Below are 18897 nucleotides of genomic sequence, written 5' to 3' on the forward strand. Positions count from 1 at the left end.
TCAGATAAGAATTATAAAAAATCTCAAAAAAATCTCAAATATCGCCCACATGTGACATCCAAGATGCTAAATGCTATTTTTGTCGACATGCAACTTAGTTATGGTCACATGTTACTCATTTATGTCAACATGTAACTTAGTTAGGTTCACATGCTACTTATTTAAGTCGACATGCATAAATATGTTGACATGCAACTTATAAGTTGCATTCACTTATGCATAAGACGCATGTTCACATAAGTCGCATGTAGTCATAATTGCATAGAGGGGGCAGAAATATGCCCCCATAGAAACCATATTTTATTGTGGAAGAAAAATTTATGTCATGGCTGCTTTAAACAAAGAACCTCACAATAACCTAAACCCAACTAAAAATAAATAATAAAAAGAAATTTAAACTCCACTGTCTCTTGGCAGTTTTAACTTAGCCAACTTTTACACAAGATTGTGACTCTGAATAAGAAACCCATTTTTTTCATTTGATTTTTAAAAAATAATGTTACTTAAAATACCACAGGACTCGTTTGTTTTTTTTTATGTTTATTTACTGCATGGTGGGAAACCATCTATTTTGAATAATCCCTAGATTATTTATTTACTGTAACAGTGTTCTTTTTTCAATTTCTTACAATCATTTGGAGATTTATTTTAAGTTAATTACAACGGCAAAATCATGAATAGTCTGTGCAAATTAAAGTAGGTACATGTATCTTGAATATAGAAGTGGACTATACATAACTGTTTTCTGTGTACTACGAAGCTTAGACATATTGGTAAAAACAGACCCAAAGTTCTACCGCGAAACGTTAGGCCACACCAATTTAGACTCTGGGATATATAATGGCATTCAGGTAAGTAAGTTGAAATCACATCGCTAAGGACCAGGCAGACATGTTAATCCACTCAGGATGCCCTCGTGGCATCTCGAACTCTAAAACAATATAAAAGAGCCCCTGTCTCTTGTTACCATGTTTTCCAACGAAGTTAACTATGATTAAACACTGTTAAGACAACGCCCCTTTTTTAAGGGGCGGCATATAAAAAATTTCCCAGATTATATTATCCTTTAGCGGCTACATGTCCATTATCGATCATGTACAGCGGATTGGCACAGCATGCTTCATGAGAGGCTTGTATCGTTAATGTTTATTTCAGGTAAGTGTACATATGCATGATAATCTGAAGAGAAGCTTGCTCTTCCTCCTCTGTAATAATTTTTGAAGTTATCTGAATAATTTGAAGGCAAATAACATAAATGCAGATTTTATGTTTGGTTTGGCTATTATTGATTTCCTGCTACTTTCTTCAGTATTTCCATTTAACACTTGCGAATAATCTAATGGCGTGAGTAGCATTATATACAGTTTGGCGACTGTTATATAAATATTTTGAGTGTGAGACAGCCGTTCATCTTCAGAGCCTTGTTTTAAGGAAACTAAAATAACTTTGTCACTCTTAATATTTAATTGTCGTTACATTGGTAAACAAATAGGCGTATAAATTGATAAAAATGATCATGCAAGCATTGTTTTAAATGTGGATTTCGAATAAGACAACATGAATACAAATTACTTTGGTGTATAGTTTCAGTTAAAAAGATTCAGATGCAATGTGATTGTTTTAATTTTGATTTAAAAAAACAATCATCATCATGCTATGTTATTTACAACGTAAAATGGCTTCTTCAACTTGTAGATGTTCATTGCAATCGATTTTTTCGCTGCATGGCTTGTGTATTTACACGTATAATATAGGTTGGTAAAGATCATACATGTACATGTATTCCGCAAAAGAGGTAAATTTTTAGAATGGTATTCTTTTGTGCCCAGGATCATGAAGGACCACTTAATACTAACAGTACCGATCAGACCCAACCTAACACCAGAGTAAACCCCGAGTTTACTTTTGGGGTTTACTTTGGGTATATATGGGTTTACTTTTTGAATATTTGGGTCCACTCGGGGTTTACTTTGGATATACTCGGGGTTAACTTTGGATTTACTTGGAAATTGCTTTTGAGGTCAACTGTAGGCACTGAAGTGTAAAGCAGACCCTTCTTTTACCAGTATCTTAGCATCCTACTGCCTGTTATTCCTGCCCCTTGTATATTCCGAATACACAGTTAGCGTCTGTTTTCAGGGGTATACTTCTGACTGGGTTTACTCTGGGTTTACTTTGTGTTTACTTTGGGTTTACTCTGGCTCCATTCTAGTAAACCCGGAATAAACCCAGAGTAAACCCAGAAAGTAAACCCAGGGGTTTATTTTCTGTTAGGTTGGGTCTGATCGGTTCTGTATATACATCATAGATCGCCAAGAAAAGTATAGATACCGGGGGTATCAACAAAATAGTGGAAAATCGGGTATTTCTCAACATGATTAAGCATAATTGCTGTGTTAAAATACTTCAATTCTAAAAGTCTGTAACAGCTACATGATCCTTGGGCCAAATGTAAAGTGGTTTAAGTAACAGGGTAGCAAATTTTTATTTTGGTAGGGCAAAAATCCATTTCTCTAATGAATCTGCCACGATGCACATTGATTCCAAGACATTTCTCAAGATAAAAATGTGTAGAATAAGTAATTTAACTATTTAATTTGAGGTGGCCATAAATGCCCTTACCTATGAAAAGCATTTGTTATCCAAATGTTATATGTTGGCTTCTTAATCTTCACGTCAATTTATATATACAGGAACTTTTTTCTCTGAAACAACTGGGACCAACTGCAACTTCAACCAAATTTTTACACATCATACCTTGATAAGGTTTTTTAATAGTGCCTTATTTAATTGTATTTTATCATTTGAGTGATCAATTAGTTGTTTTTTCTTTTGACGCATAAGTGGACAAATACCAATATTAGCATAATTTTTTTCAGTTACGAAATATAGAAGGGATCGTTAAAAACAGCATTTTTCCCAAAAAAAAACAACTTTCTAGATTTATATACTTTATATGAAAGCATCCTGAGATAACTAATAAGAAAGCATCCTGAGATAACTAATATGAAAGCAACATGAGATAACTAATATGAAAGCAACATGAGATAACTAATATGAAATCATCCTGAGATAGCTAATATGAAAGCATCCTGAAATAGCATAGATATTACTAAATAGACATAATTTCCATACAATTAATAAATGTGACAATCGAAGTGTTATTAAGATAATGAAAAAGCAAAGAGCGGCTATACATACAGTTAAAAGTTTGATATTAGAAAATACATGAACGTGTTTTGAATGTTGCTTTGTAGAATAATTATATCTTTCCTTTTTTATGGTTTAAGTGGAATCGGACAGCTTAATATATAAATATCGATGAAAAAAATATTAAATTTAATCACTGTTTTAACATTTTCAAATTGAACAATATTTTTGTATGAAATAACTTAAAGTTTATTTTTAGAATAAGAAAGGTTATCACTCCTAATTGAATTCATTAAATAATGATGTTTGGTTGTAAGAAGCTCAATGGTATAATTGTATATCAAACTGTAGAAGTTTACAGACAGACAGACAGACAGGCAAACGAAGAGCAACCAGAAAAAAAATCAGCTGTTAAGGGGAATACAAGGGTACATGTATGAAACTTAAAATATAGTTAAAACGTTTCACACTTAGATCACTGTCTATAGTCAGGGCAAAATAGCTCTCTTGTTGCGAAAACAAACGTATATAAGAATTTTCGACACATACTGTACGTTCAAATTGTATGATATATGTTAAATATATTGCCCCAAGGTTTAGTCTATTTTATACCTTTACTTTCATTGGTTTAGTTGTTTTCAAAGATTATATTCTTCATGTATACATGTAAGCTTTACTTTTAAGATTTTTGATGTTGACAAAAATATGATTGTATATATGCTTTAAGAAATAAAACCAGTAAAAAGCTTCATTTCCTAAAATTATATTACATGTCAATTGCTGTTCAATTCAATGAATGAAATAATTAATGTTGTAAATTTTCCTGTTTTTATTCAATACTGAAGCTTTTTTCTTACTTAGAATAAGCAAATTCCTAATGAATTATACAGTATTAAAGTACTAATATAATACAATGAAAGGATGATATATAGTAAAATACATTGATGAATTTACAGCAAATATTTGCCTTTGAAATGAGTATCATGCTAATCTATTGGTGTAACGCATTTTTATTGATGTGGGGGAAATTAATATATAAAACCTTAAGAACAATTAGGTCATTGACCATTAAGGATTTATTTCTTGTTTTTAAGTATTGCAGTCAAATATAACAGTTTAACCTTTCGCTAACACGGCCAGAAGTTTAGCCTGACCTACATGATTAAAAAAGTCAGTCATTGTCAACTTTATGTTAGTTAAAAGGTCTTCACACGTGTCATTTAACCCTGGGTATGCCATTCTGTAACTTCGTCTACGTCCAGTTCAGCGACACAGTTCACAGTTGACCGGATCTCAAAGTTTAATAAGGGCTTAACTACCTGAGTGTGTACTGTATTTACAGATTCAATGGACTCGCTCTTGACGTGTTTTTCAAATATACCTTGTGCATGAGGAGTTTAGAATGATTATATAATCATCATCACTCAGGTATGATTACGTCATACCTATTCACAAATGTGTGAATACCCATTCACAAATGAGTGCTTATATCAATTTTATAATCAATAGAGAGGATACGAGAAGAACGATTTGCTATAGTACATAACAAAGATACTTTAATTCATACATGGTTAACTGCCAGCAGCCATCGCTTTGTTTTGGTATAATGGTAGTGATACAAAAGATCTTTTTCTCAATTAGGTTGACTTTTGAAGCACGTTGCTGTTGAAACATGGCAGGATATCACAATAATTTAACTTATGAAGCAGAGTTTAATAAACGAGAAGAACGATTTGCTATAGTACATAACAAAGATACTTTAATTCATACATGGTTAACTGCCAGCAGCCATCGCTTTGTTTTGGTATAATGGTAGTGATACAAAAGATCTTTTTCTCAATTAGGTTGACTTTTGAAGCACGTTGCTGTTGAAACATGGCAGGATATCACAATAATTTAACTTATGAAGCAGAGTTTAATAAACGAGAAGAACGATTTGCTATAGTACATAACAAAGATACTTTAATTCATACATGGTTAACTGCCAGCAGCCATCGCTTTGTTTTGGTATAATGGTAGTGATACAAAAGATCTTTTTCTCAATTAGGTTGACTTTTGAAGCACGTTGCTGTTGAAACATGGCAGGATATCACAATAATTTAACTTATGAAGCAGAGTTTAATAAACGAGAAGAACGATTTGCTATAGTACATAACAAAGATACTTTAATTCATACATGGTTAACTGCCAGCAGCCATCGCTTTGTTTTGGTATAATGGTAGTGATACAAAAGATCTTTTTCTCAATTAGGTTGACTTTTGAAGCACGTTGCTGTTGAAACATGGCAGGATATCACAATAATTTAACTTATGAAGCAGAGGAACATGGTATGTAATATAACTTAAATTACAAGTTGAATCGAACGATTCGCGATCGATGACTATAAGTGTAATAGCAGGGGTGCAAATGATTAAAAGGTAATTAAGATGAATATGAAAAAGAAATTTTTAATACTAGTATATTTATAGAATTTCTCTCAGTTTGATAGTTTATGCAGAATAAAGTAATCATGGCATCAGAAGATAATTATCCGGTAATTATTATAACTTAAATAATAAATTTTCTATTTGAATTAGAAATAACATCTTGTGAAATCGGCATATTTTTAATTTACTTTGGATTTTAGAAAGAATACTAGTATCGTAAATGATAAATTATTCTTAAATTATTTATAAAATCAATCCTTACACAAATAAATGTTATTGATAGAAATAATATATAGAAATATTACATTCCTTCTCTTTTTTTCGTTCAATCATTTGAATCTTACAAATGTTACATGACAACATTTATTAATATTTTATACAGATAGCGCCAGTCAAGACAGTAAGAACAGAAAACAAACTCAAAGTACCTGTATTCCGAAATGGCAACAGGTGACATTGTCATGGCATAACATCACAGTAACTACATCAAAAAGTACTATATGCAGAACGAGAAAAGTAGCTTGCAGCAAAACTATTCTTAAAAATGGTGAGCATATTATATATGTAAATGTTGTACTCTATATATTAAAGGGATTTGGACACGATTGACTTAAAATTTCAAATTTTATTTTTCCATTTTCAATATACTGATAAATATAAAAGTTTATAATGCTATGTCAAAATTTGAAAATCAAATTATAAGGAAGATACAGTGTTCATATTTCTTTATTTTGTAAACAAAGCTCAATATTGTCATTTTTTAAAGGAATGACGTCAATATTTATTTGTTTTATACGATATAAAATGGTTTGGGGCAGTTTACGCTTTATAAACCGCGAAGCGGTTAATAAAAAAGCGTTTACTGTTTCAAACCATTTTATATCGTATAAAACTGATAAATATTGAATTCACTGCTTATAATTTAATTTTTTTTACTCTTCATTGTAGATAAAAACGGTCATTTGACCTTTAAAATGACGTAACATTGTACACAATTCAAACGTAACGTCAGGCGTATTGATACGTTTTTGACGTTAGTCGTACTATGACGTAGGCAACATTCAACAACGATATAAAATAATTTTTTAGCCAATCAGAAAGCGCGTTACAACCAGAATTAAATTATTACATATTAGTTGTATTGGTGTAAGTTTCAATCAAATGTATCTTTCTTTTGTTGATAATAGTATTTATGAAGATATTGAATTAGTTTGATTTGTTTTTTACATGTCATTTTGGTAATTTTCTACATTTTTTGTAACAACTATAAGGCTCGAGCTTTGTTAACATAACAACCAATTCTTACCTTCCTCTGTATCTCGCTTGTAAATTGACATTAACATTCAAATTTTGGTCAATCATTTAAAATGCACCAGTTAACCATTTTGTAGATAAAAATTAAAAATAAAATTTTTGATCTTAAATCGTGTCCAAGTCCCTTTTACAACATTCGGTTTTTGGGTAAATACATGTAATTTTGAATTTCAGTGAGACAACCCTAAAATATAGTAAATTGATGTTCTAAAAAAGACTTGCACAATGGAACCATAATTAAGCTGACACTAAACATACTTTTGGCCTTTTCCTATAGCTTTTGAATTCTTGTAACAAAAAAAAATTTATGTCTCAAAATACTGCGATTCAACATACTTAATTTACAATGAATGCAAAATAAATATCTCTTTGGTAATTACCAGAATATAATCTGTATAAAATTTGACCCAACCATATATCTGTTTTTAAGTATGCCATATATTTTGTAAGACTAATTATACAACTATGAAGTCCACGCCATAGTATTGATATCATATAACATTAATGCATATTTCTGCACATATCTCAATTACAGAAATCAGCAATATTAAATCGTAATATGTATAACTACAAAAAATATTAATAAAGTTGGCAATATATCTTCGTATATACGTTCATCTTCAATCAGCCTAATAAAATAAAGTAAATTTGCATATATAGCAACAAGCATTTGCAATAATTTTTATTATCTAAATTGAAACAACTAGTTGAAATGATTGATTGTGGAGAAGACTTTCCTGGACTTCTTGACAAATATGTTTGAATCAGAAATGATATATCATGTTTTACAGTTAGTGGTAATGTGAGGCCAGGACGATTGGTAGCAATTATGGGAGCAAGGTACATGTAGTTATACCCACTTTAAAACCTTTTTTGTTATAAGAGATGGGTATATTTCTATTTCCTTGTCATTTTGTGTTAAAGCTGTATTAGCTTCCCCCTTATATTTTGCTTGTAGTTTATCTTTTTATAACTAGATTATCTCAAAATTGGAGAGAGAAATATACATAATTTTTTATTGATTTATTTCTTCTAAATACTTAAAAATTTTGTTACGTTTGTTTACTTTTTAGCGGTGCTGGGAAAACGTCCCTAATTAATGTCCTAACTTTCCGCAATATTCGATCTCTGGCCGTTTCTGGAGATATAAAAATTAATGACAAAGTTGTGAACAGGGACCAAATGAACGACGTATCTGCCTACCTACAACAAGAAGATCTTTTCCTAGGAACAATGACTGTTAGAGAACACCTTCTATTCAAGGTACAAGGATCTTTCTCTGCAAAAAACCAATATCACAATTATGAATAAAAGATCTTTCATCTTGTTTTGTCTGTGCTTATTGGAAAGTATCTTTTTCAAATATGTTTCCCTTTCAAGATATGAAAAGGTAAAAAGTTATCAAAATGCTGCACTGAGGTGTTGATTTCTATCATCATACATAATTTACAAAAGGGTGTTGAAAACATTGCAGGACAAAATGCTAAGAATAATCCACACTTGCTTATAATATGAAGAATATTCTCTCACATTATTCTGTAAACATGATATTGACCATATAGTTTGCTGGTAGGTAACATTAAAACTCAATTTGATAAAAATGACTGACTTCAAAAAGCATATTGGATTGACTATACAATTAAATTTTGTTCAAATTTCTGTATATTTTTTTTTTGAGTTTAAATCCCCACTTTAGCATTATCGTCATCATCATTGACAGTTGAGTATACTTTTCTTTATCACCGAATTGTTTTTTTTTTTTATCAAATGCAGGCTTCATTGCAAATGAACATGGATAGCAGGACAAGAGAAAGAAAAGTCGATCAAGTTATGATGGAGGTAAAAACGTTCCACATCTAATACTAAAGAGTATACTTAGTTACTAAGTGTTCAACGAATATACTCGTAGAACATACTTTGCATGTTCCATGCATTTATTTGAATGTGAATAGAAAGACCAATTAAGCATCTAGATACGTGTCCTTAATTCTTACATTGTCTTTCTTAATTTACGGAAAGAATGATTTGACGAAACGTTAAACTGCAGTCGATATATGGCTTGGGTCTCTACATACTATATTTAATGCAAGAAATATAAGTAAACTTGTAAATTAGTAAAATTTCCCCCGCTTTTTTAGCATATCCGATTATCTGTCTTGTATGTACAGTACATGTAAAAGGATTCTAATATTCGTATGTAATGCAAATATTATAGATTTCATTTCGTAATTCTCATTGTTCATAGCTCGGGCTGTCCAAATGCGCTGATTCTGTTATTGATCGACCATACTCAAATCAAAGAATTTCAGGAGGGGAAAGAAAACGTCTGTCATTTGCCTCTGAGGTAGACCGACAATTTCTCTCTTATTTTCATTATTAATTCCTTTGCATGCAATTACATCTTATATATATTTCTATAGACCAATCCAAACTTTACAAAAGTTGTGTCCCTTGGCCGCCATCTTTGGGGAAAACCCCTTAGGTTTCTCACAATAGCCTTTTTAGTATAGAAGTTTGTAACTTTGTCATTTGGCAATAAGATTCCGTTTCCTTGTGTAGTTTGATTGCCCCAGGATGGGGCAACCCACACATCGAAGAAATAAATTTAATTCAAAGAGATTTTATCAGAGGACGCCCAAATATTTGGTAGGATAAAAAAGGAAAAAGTTGTTTCCCCCTTATGACCTTTGGGTTGACCCCGTAAAGGAAAACAACTTTTTCAAAGCGTGGATTGGACTATTCTCTGTCCCCTGACGTCTTATATTTACTTTGATATATCTAAGTAAAAAGAATTTTGTTCTCAAGGCATGTTGTCTACAGTAAAAAGAATTCATTGGAATAAAAAAGCAAACGTTTTATTCTAACAGGATCAAAGCTTACCCAAACCGTATTACTATTTAAGCTCCTGATGAATCCACCTCTGATGTTTTGTGATGAGCCTACTTCTGGTCTGGATTCCTTCATGGCATCAAGCGTCATACAGTGCTTGAAAATGCTGGTGCATAAAGGTCACACAGTTCTCTGTACAATTCATCAACCATCGTCAGAAGTGTTTGCTCTCTTTGACGAGTATGTAGACAAAAGAAAGGTGTCATAAAAATATATAATGTTTTGAAATTGCATGAGACACTTTTCATGTGTTTTCAAAATAAGTTTTGTTCGTAAATTTCAAATATTCGGTGAGGATCGAAACACTTTTAACGGTTTCATAAAGCTAACGATAGAAATGCGATAGAATTTTTTTTACTACCATAGTACCTAATGAGCATTTGCCTGTTACATGAAAATAAATATACATGTACATTTCTTGTTTTCATTCAATAGAATATATCTTCTGGCTGAGGGAAATTGTGTATTTACCGGCTATACGATGTATGCATTAGATTTTTTTAAGAGGTAAATCTATCCGTGGAAGTTATTTTCTTTCTATATGCTACAATATCATCTCAGAATATCAATATTATTACAGATAACCAAATATACTAAATACGATAAAATTAATGTTGTTGACGTAAATTAGTGTCATTTTCATTCTGATTACATTTCGTTGTGGCTCAATTTACGTGCATCCCCTGGAAATCTCTCATTCACTTATTACAAACTCATCACTTTGCACAGTTTCAGTTTAATATAAACAATAAACAAATTTATAAATTTATATTTCCACGAACCTTGGAAAAACTAAGAATTTACCAATATTGACCCTTATTAATCTCTATTTAAATGTTTCATTTATAAATACAATTTTGCTGAAAAATTGCTAAAAGATAAAAAAAAAAAATAATAAATTTGCATATTAAGATATTGATTAAATTTGTTTGCTTTATCCTTATCAAAACGCTGAATCTGAGTTTTTATTTGTCTGTAGCCAAGGTTATCCATGTCCAATCAATTACAATCCTGCAGATCACTTCATTCTAACACTGGCAATGATTCCTGGACAAGAACAGGCATGTCGCAAAAAAATCAAGGTTAGATTATTAAAATCCAAGCAAATTACGAATAAAGAAATCATTATGATGCAAAATACGTTTTTTTTTTATTTAAAAAAAAGGTAAAATTTAATAACATTGCTGTTAAAAATTTACATTAATTTTTTGCTTGCATTGGAGACACTTATTTCTTGAATTGCATAATTACACAAACAAATTCCCTGTAATGTCCTTATATATAGATGCTTGTGTTTGTTCATTATAGAGATTGTGTTGGGAGTTTGAAAATAAACAGATGAAAGAAAAATATGAGAATGGCTCTTATACTTCCTCATCACCTTTAAATGTAAGAATGTGTTATTTTTTTATTTGAAAGCACTTGCAATACCAATTAAATTTGATATTACCACCTTAACTTACCGATGTAAGTACAATTCCATTTCATGCATAAATTACTTTTTCAGCAACAAGAATTGCTTCCGAGGTAAGATAATTTAATGACACTTTATAATCTTATCTCTAATTTTCTAATAAATATTTTTCTGTTGCTGTGGTTTCCGTTTCTTCATAATCTTGTTCGGGTACATTAGCCAATTTAATTCCTTGTTTTTACAAATACCTTACCTTGGTTAGAAGAAATTATGTGTGGCTAAAACATGTTAAATTATAAGTGAGGAAACAAACCTACGTGTAAATAATTCAAGAATTGTTTATAAAGATTGTTAGGGATAAGAAAATGATGCAAAAGGGAATTTGGTAAAAGTTTCAAGTTTACCAAATCGATCTAATTAGGAATAAAAAGATATTATGAATTTAGTTTAGTCAAAGTTGTATCCCTTTGTTTCAAGAAAGGCTAAAATAAGAGAGAATTATTCGAATTTATTTTGATATACATGTTAAAACAATCTTCTAAGGAAAAGAAATGGCAAAATTTGGGAATCAACTGTTTTGAGGATACAACAAATATTCATTGTCACCAGCTAGGTCTCTATTAACTAATCCATAAGTACCCAGTTTGAGGGTGTTTGGTTTATAGAAATGCATAGAATCAAATTACTGCAAAATGGAGACCCTTCGACGCTAATAAAGACGCAGACCCACTTGTGAAATAATACATGTAGGATGTAAACATTTTCATATAATATGCCTTTTTGGCAAGACTGTGACTCGGGAAAAATGAAGACTGGATGTCTTATTTAAATGAAGGCCGTAGATTTTCTAAAAATGATATTAAAGTGAGCTGGATTTTATTTTGTTTCTTAGTTTGCAGGGTTATTTTTTCTATATTTTAGATACCAAGCGCCTTGTCTTAAACAGTTTCGCTATCTTTTATGGAGAAGTTGGATCACAAACCTTCGCAATCCCAACCTTTTTATAATCAAACTTATTCAAGCAGTGGTATGTTATTTCAAAATTTGAAACTCCCAGTCAATCAAATTGATTGAATTTTTCTAATTTGATAAAACAGTACGCCGATCAAGGTATGGGAGGAAATGGACGTTATCTGTTGCATTGGTTCGAGTAAAAAATGCATATTGTACTATTATCTATTAAGTGGTTCTCATGTTGGTGGAAATTATTTCTGCAATAAAAAAAAATGTTTTATTTAACATAGTGTTAGATTGTCTCCTAAGAAAAAATTGTTCTCCGTGACAGATGCTTTGAAAGAAAATTTCCCAAGTGTGACATCTACTCTACAATATTAGTTAGGTATTGTATTGTATTAAAATTGTTTATTACCAAGAACCATACGATTCATAGGTTTAACATATATACATAAGTGAACAAACGTATGAAAACATTTTTAAAAAACAAAAACAAAAAAAAGAAAGACCCTCATAATCTTGTATTAGACTGTGTGTGCACATAGCAGTCTGCAAAATGTACATGACAGAAGTAAACAGGATAATGAAGAGTATATTATCAAGACAAAAACTAATTGTAATTTTGAGCATTTATATAGGTATTTTCCCAAATTGCACAACTCTTTGATAATCTTTGTTGAAAGTAATTGAATAAGTTTAAAAACAGAAGGCTTTTCATAATAATATTTTTTACATACAACTTTCTTATTTCCTTATAAAATGGACAGATTAAAATAAAATGAAACTCATCTTCAATCTGTGATAGTGGACATAGTTTACAAACTCTCTCATTTCTATGGATATTATAAAATCTGCCACGCTCAATCTCGAGTTGATGAGAGGATAAACGGTATTTACTTATAAATTGAACATGTACAGTTGGTATTGGTTTTGTTAGATATTCTTGTACTTCAAAATTATTACACAAGTGCTTATACATTATACATTTGGGAGAATTTTCAAAGTAGCCATGTCCTTCTTGTATAAACATGTCGGTCAACCTCTGCTTCACTTCGTGTAGGAATATATGTTCATTAAATTGTTCTTTACAGTTCCATATATATCCAAAACCTAAATTGTTAATCAATTATTTATGTATGAGAGCCAACAATTAGAGGCTAACTGTGTTTCACATTCATTTACCATATAACATGAACCTAAATAAGCTAATTATTTTGTTTTCTTTAGTTGTTTGCTGTTATCCTTGGATTGTTCTACTTAAAGACGGACAACCATTACACACAGGATGACGTCATGAATCTTAACGGCTGTATATTCTTTGCTATAGTATCGTTAAGTCTAGATAGCATCTTTCCCATTCTAAACGTAAGTACATGTACATTATGCGGATTTTAACTTGATTGACCGATATTTTTTTTTTATAATAATGTACACATCAGTCCTCATCAGCTGTGCCTAATATGTTTACCGTGTTCAGTTGACTCTTAATAAAAGTTTTAAAAAACCAAACACAAAAGACTTTATTTTAAGTGTTGGGACCACAGAAAACATATATTTAATTAATTATGGCAATTGATATTATTTTCACTGTTCTTTCTCTAGCATATGTAATCCTCAGGATATCGTCAATCTATCAATTTTCAACGAATATTTTCCTTTTGTGAAACTTTAATATATAAAACATAATGCATTTGCCCTAAATATTGAAACACAAAAATGAGAGGTAGTCCTGTTGATAGCATTCACATTTCATTTGATATTTTGACTTTTAATTTAATTAAAAGGTTTTCCCTAGTGAAGTCCCAATTTTTGTGAGAGAGTATGGAAGTAAATTATACAGAGTAGATATATATTATCTTTCCAAAATCATTGTTGAGGTAAGTGTTTGTTGACTAAAATCTTGAAAAATGCGATGGAAAGGATAATATCATATGTAATGTCCCTAACAAATCAATCTTTGCTTGCAGATTCCTATTCACGTCATCAACCCAGCTATTTTCATGACCATATTGTACTGGATGAGTGGTATGTGTCTGTATGTTTGTTATTTCCATGTTTACTCTTTGAATTTCACAATTTTAACATAAAGAATGAACCACCACCCCGCCCCACCCCTCCCTCCCCCCACCAAAAAAATTATTATAATAAAATAACTACCTGTATACTTTGAATGACTTCTAAAAATATACCAATAATATATTTAGAATTTTTTAGCAGCCAATCCTTAAATTGATATGTTTGATTAGTTTTTATTCATAATCATACCTCTTTAGGTTTGGTGTATGACAATGTAGAGTTTTGGACAGCAATTGGTATAGCGGTTCTGGTTGCCAATGCTGCAGCAGGATTTGGTAAATACTATATAAGGGTCCCTGTAGTTTTCAACTTTTCAACAAAATAGTAATGTCCATTTTATAGTTATTATTGTGATAAAATAGTTTTGAAAATTACAAAGCAACTAACCTAAATGTGTGTGTAATCAAACAATATGCTTTGATTTCTTCTTTTTTAAAACAAGGTTACGTCATTTCTGCGGGAGCACCTTCCATAACTGCAGCTCTTGCTTTGGCGCCATTGTTACTAATGCCGCTCATGATGAATGGAGGATTCTTTTTAAATAACAGGTATTGGCACCCATAATGGACCCATGTCTAAGAATCGAAAAGTAAAATTTGATCAAAATGAAATATTTGTTACAAAATAATTGTTCAACATTGCATCTACCCCGGTAAGTTTTCTACCAAAGTCTCTACTCATATTAAAATTACTTTAATTCATATATTCACTTGGTCCTCACATAAAAAGCAGCGCATAAATATTTAGATATCTTTCAAATTTGAGGGAAATCTCGCGAATTTTTCTTTGAAATGCTCCCTTTAGATTAATAGGTCCGATTAATTAAATTAAAAAAAAACTGCTGAAGCATCTAAAGTTTTAGAATTTAACGTTATTTGCATGGCTATTTACATGTATTCTGTAATGCACAAAAATGCATACATATATTGTAGTTATAATGCTTATGCTAAATTCCTTGTTATTGAAATTAAAACTTTCAAACATGAAAAGAAAGTAATAAAATCAGTTTCATGAATTTTACAGCTATATATTCTAATCATCGAAAAAAGTTTAATCATACTACTATGTAACAGCGCACGTATATATATTAAATTTTGCTTGAACACTAATTTATGAAAGGGGAAGTCGAGTAGATTTTGTCATATCTCCTTTAATTCCCTTTTTGAAAGGTGACCTGCAATTGTGTAATATTGTTCTCAGAAAAGCCAAGTAAGAGGTGGAACTATGCTGTTATTACAAAAACGTTATACTAGTATAAATCCGTGAAAACAATTTTCTAAGAGTTTGAAATCGACAAAATCTACCAAAATATCATATTCTTACTAAAGCAGAATATTAAGTCATTCAATGCGAATATCCTTTGACTGCATGTTCCATAATGATAACCCATAAATATCAAAATGAGAACATTTGTTAAGGCTTGATTGATAAGCAGACCAAATATAGCGTTCCTTTGCACTTTAGTTGTTTATTTCCGTGTGAAGATTACAAACATATAACAGCTAACAGTATCGCGTATATATGTTAAACCAAGTGACAATAATGGCGGTCTGGATTTTTCTATTACTATTCTTTACACACGCAATTGCAGAGAAAAGGATTTTACTGAACGACCCCGCTCTAGTTCAGTCCCAGGTTCATGCGCTTGAGAGAAGGATGGAGGATGTAGTGTCCAATTTGACTGCCAAATACAACGATCTGAACACTAAATACACTGATCAGTCCGTCAAATACACCGAATTGTCGACTAAATACATCGAAATATCCACCAAATACAGTGATCAGTCCAGAAAACTCACGGATCTGTCAGCAAAATACACCAACCTCTCGGCTATGTTAACGAATAGCAATGCAGGTGTAATATTCATACGATGGGGACGAACAGTATGCCCTGGACACAACACTGAATTAGTTTATTCAGGGTTCGCTGGGGGCTCTTTGAAGGACCACAGTGGAGCCGCGGCAGAATTTATTTGCCTTCCACGAGATCCAGATCTCACTACAAAGTTTTCGTCGGGCAATGCATTTACGTATGGATCAGAATACGACTCGACTGAGTTTGGCTACCACAACGGGGATGACCTTCCTTGCAGCGTTTGTCGAAGCTCGGTACAGTCTAGCGTTATGATGATTCCTGGTAAATCATCTTGCTACGGTGGCTGGAGCATGCAGTACAAAGGGGACCTTGTGGCAGGACATTATGCTAATGCAGCCGCATCCCAGACGAGCATCCTGACACCTTGACTGGAGGGCGACAGGATGAAAACGGGAAAATGTTTTACCCAGTAAAAGCAGTGTGTAGGTCATTAGTCTGTCCACCGTATCAGAATGAAAGATACCTTACTTGTGTTGTCTGTACTAAATAAGAATGATTAAACACCACAGCTGCACATCTTAAATGTGTCATTTGTCTTTAATAAGATTTTTTATGTGAAACAGAATGGTTCAAATCAAGACTGGTAAACAAGACATAGCCATTCTTTATTAGCAGAAACCGATTTCATTAAATAAGTATTATTGTACTTTGTGATAGCAATTAATTTGAACAACTAAATCTTAGACAAATCAAGCTTGACAATTAAATGATACAAGTCACCAATATATAAAAAAAGTTCAACAAAGTTGAGTTTAAAATTACAGAAAGATTGACGAAATTTCTTTAAAGTATGCGAATCGACTGAATATAAATTAAAATGAAGAAAGCTTCATGAAATCATTGTAATACCGGTGTATTCATTTGCAATAATTAGGAATGTGTAGACTGTGTCGAAAAAAGGAAGAAAAAAAACCTTTTGAAAACTAGTTTTACCCTATTCAGTTGTCACCAACTGTTCACCGTTCAAGCACAAAGAAAAAAGCAATTATTATAGAAAGACTCGTGTATTTTATATATAATTGTTCATAGGAAAATTGATTAAACTGCACGATCGATGTTGTTAAATATCTTTCTGGTCCCAGTGTTTAAATTAAAGATAACCATGCAGGCAGGTTATCTGCGATTTTTACAAATGTTCACCATATGCATACATGTATGCATACTTGTAGTGGTGTCATTTTTAGTAGTTTTTCTCACGAATATTTTTTTTAATTTCAGAACCGTGCCTGTGTATTTCTTGTGGTTAAAATACTCGTCTTGGTTTATGTACAGCAATGAGTTGATGATTCATAATCAGTGGGCCAATGTTAACCAAATAGGTTTGTTGTTAGTCATATGATCAATTTACCATTCGTTTTTTTAACCGAACTTACTACTTTTTGTAATAATTATAATATATGTTACCTAGGTTTAAAGATAACAACATACACATTTTTTCTTGAATACAAAGGTAAAGTTTAATTTTTTAAAATACTTGAATATGGTATCAAGTAAAGTTTTAAAGAAAATTCTTGTTAGTTACATTACTTTCAGTTGTACTATTTCTGTATAATTTAATAATATTTATATCATAAACAAACGTGTGTACATTTTTAGGGTGCAACGGCAATTCAACATGTCTTTCAAATGGAAATCTAGTCATAGAAAGCTTAGGTTATAGCAAGGTAGGTTCAATCATGTAATATATTCATTCACTTATGAATTGTATTATATTATACTACATTTATAATATAATATATTATATTTCATTATATTGTACTTTAAAATAAATTACCATATATCTTAATTATTTCGTAGAAATTTCTAAACAAGAATTGTTCTTTTTCAGGACAACGTACCATTGGATTGGATATGTCTAGCATCGCTAACGATTGCCTTTAGACTACTTTCTTTTATCATTTTGTTTATCAAAGCCAAAATAACGACATGATTAATGATTTTTTTGAATACATGTTGTGTTCTTTTAAAACATTAAATCATATATTTGAAAGAATATAAGCAGTTTGTTTTTTCTTTACTATATTGTGGAAATTAAATTGTGCATTGGTGTTTAAAGGCAAGTTAGGGTAAAACCATGCAACTGTGTCCAGTGTTATACGAACCTTAAAGAAATTGGTTATAAAGAAGCATAAAAACACATTATTATTTAAACGACGACACAGAGGGTGTAATGTGTTCTTTCTATTTTTTTTAAACATAACATAAAAATAAATCAACTTCATTTTCAAAATAAGAAAGTAAATATGTATATACAATTATTTATTCATATACGGTCTTAACCTTATGCTTACCACAACATATGTAGTAGTTTTTGTATATAATTGGAACTGACTGCAACATTTTGTAAAACAAAAAATAGGGCTATTTTAACAATTGCAAAAGCATGGACTTTCGGTGCGAAGCTAGTCTGTTCATCAAAACAAGTCGTCAAATATTCAAATGTACCTTCTTTCTGATTCGCTACAAAAAGTCATCAATATATATTCATAGACTGTCGTAAACGGATTTTATTATTATTAAAATTTTTTGTAAATTAGAAACCTCGCTTGCTTCTTTTAAAAAATTCTCATAACATTACCATTGTGTGTGGAATAGGTGAACTATCTTAGTGGCCATTTCCTACCCTAGACTTGTCTGTTAGGGTAATAAAAATTACCAAACCAAATCACTAGAAAATTGCAGTGTTAAGAAAAACAAACATGATACATTTATCGTAGGTCTGGAGCATTGTTAGGCTATAATTTTAAAACGGAGATTTGTTATGCTATTTTGAAAAATAAACTTCAGTCTACTACATG

At 31.2% G+C, this 18897-nt stretch overlaps 1 protein-coding gene across 1 annotated transcript; it reads left to right on the forward strand.

Moving 5' to 3' along the window:
* The first annotated feature begins 1074 nt into the window (after positions 1-1074).
* Positions 1075-17438, forward strand: LOC105327187 (protein white). The gene is made up of 20 exons (XM_034452983.2): positions 1075-1155; positions 4493-4578; positions 5401-5477; positions 5959-6123; positions 7682-7730; positions 7964-8153; positions 8664-8729; positions 9136-9234; positions 9793-9959; positions 10215-10286; positions 10759-10861; positions 11088-11168; positions 11287-11306; positions 12115-12220; positions 13375-13512; positions 13932-14024; positions 14115-14172; positions 14421-14498; positions 14666-14771; positions 17318-17438. Exons 3-20 carry the CDS (start codon positions 5432-5434, stop codon positions 17436-17438), a joined length of 1758 nt encoding a protein of 585 aa, XP_034308874.2. The 5' UTR covers positions 1075-1155; positions 4493-4578; positions 5401-5431.
* Positions 17439-18897: the final 1459 nt, after the last annotated feature.

This window comes from Magallana gigas, chromosome 10 (genome assembly GCF_963853765.1).
Source record: "Magallana gigas chromosome 10, xbMagGiga1.1, whole genome shotgun sequence".
In the NCBI taxonomy this organism is placed as follows: domain Eukaryota; kingdom Metazoa; phylum Mollusca; class Bivalvia; order Ostreida; family Ostreidae; genus Magallana; species Magallana gigas.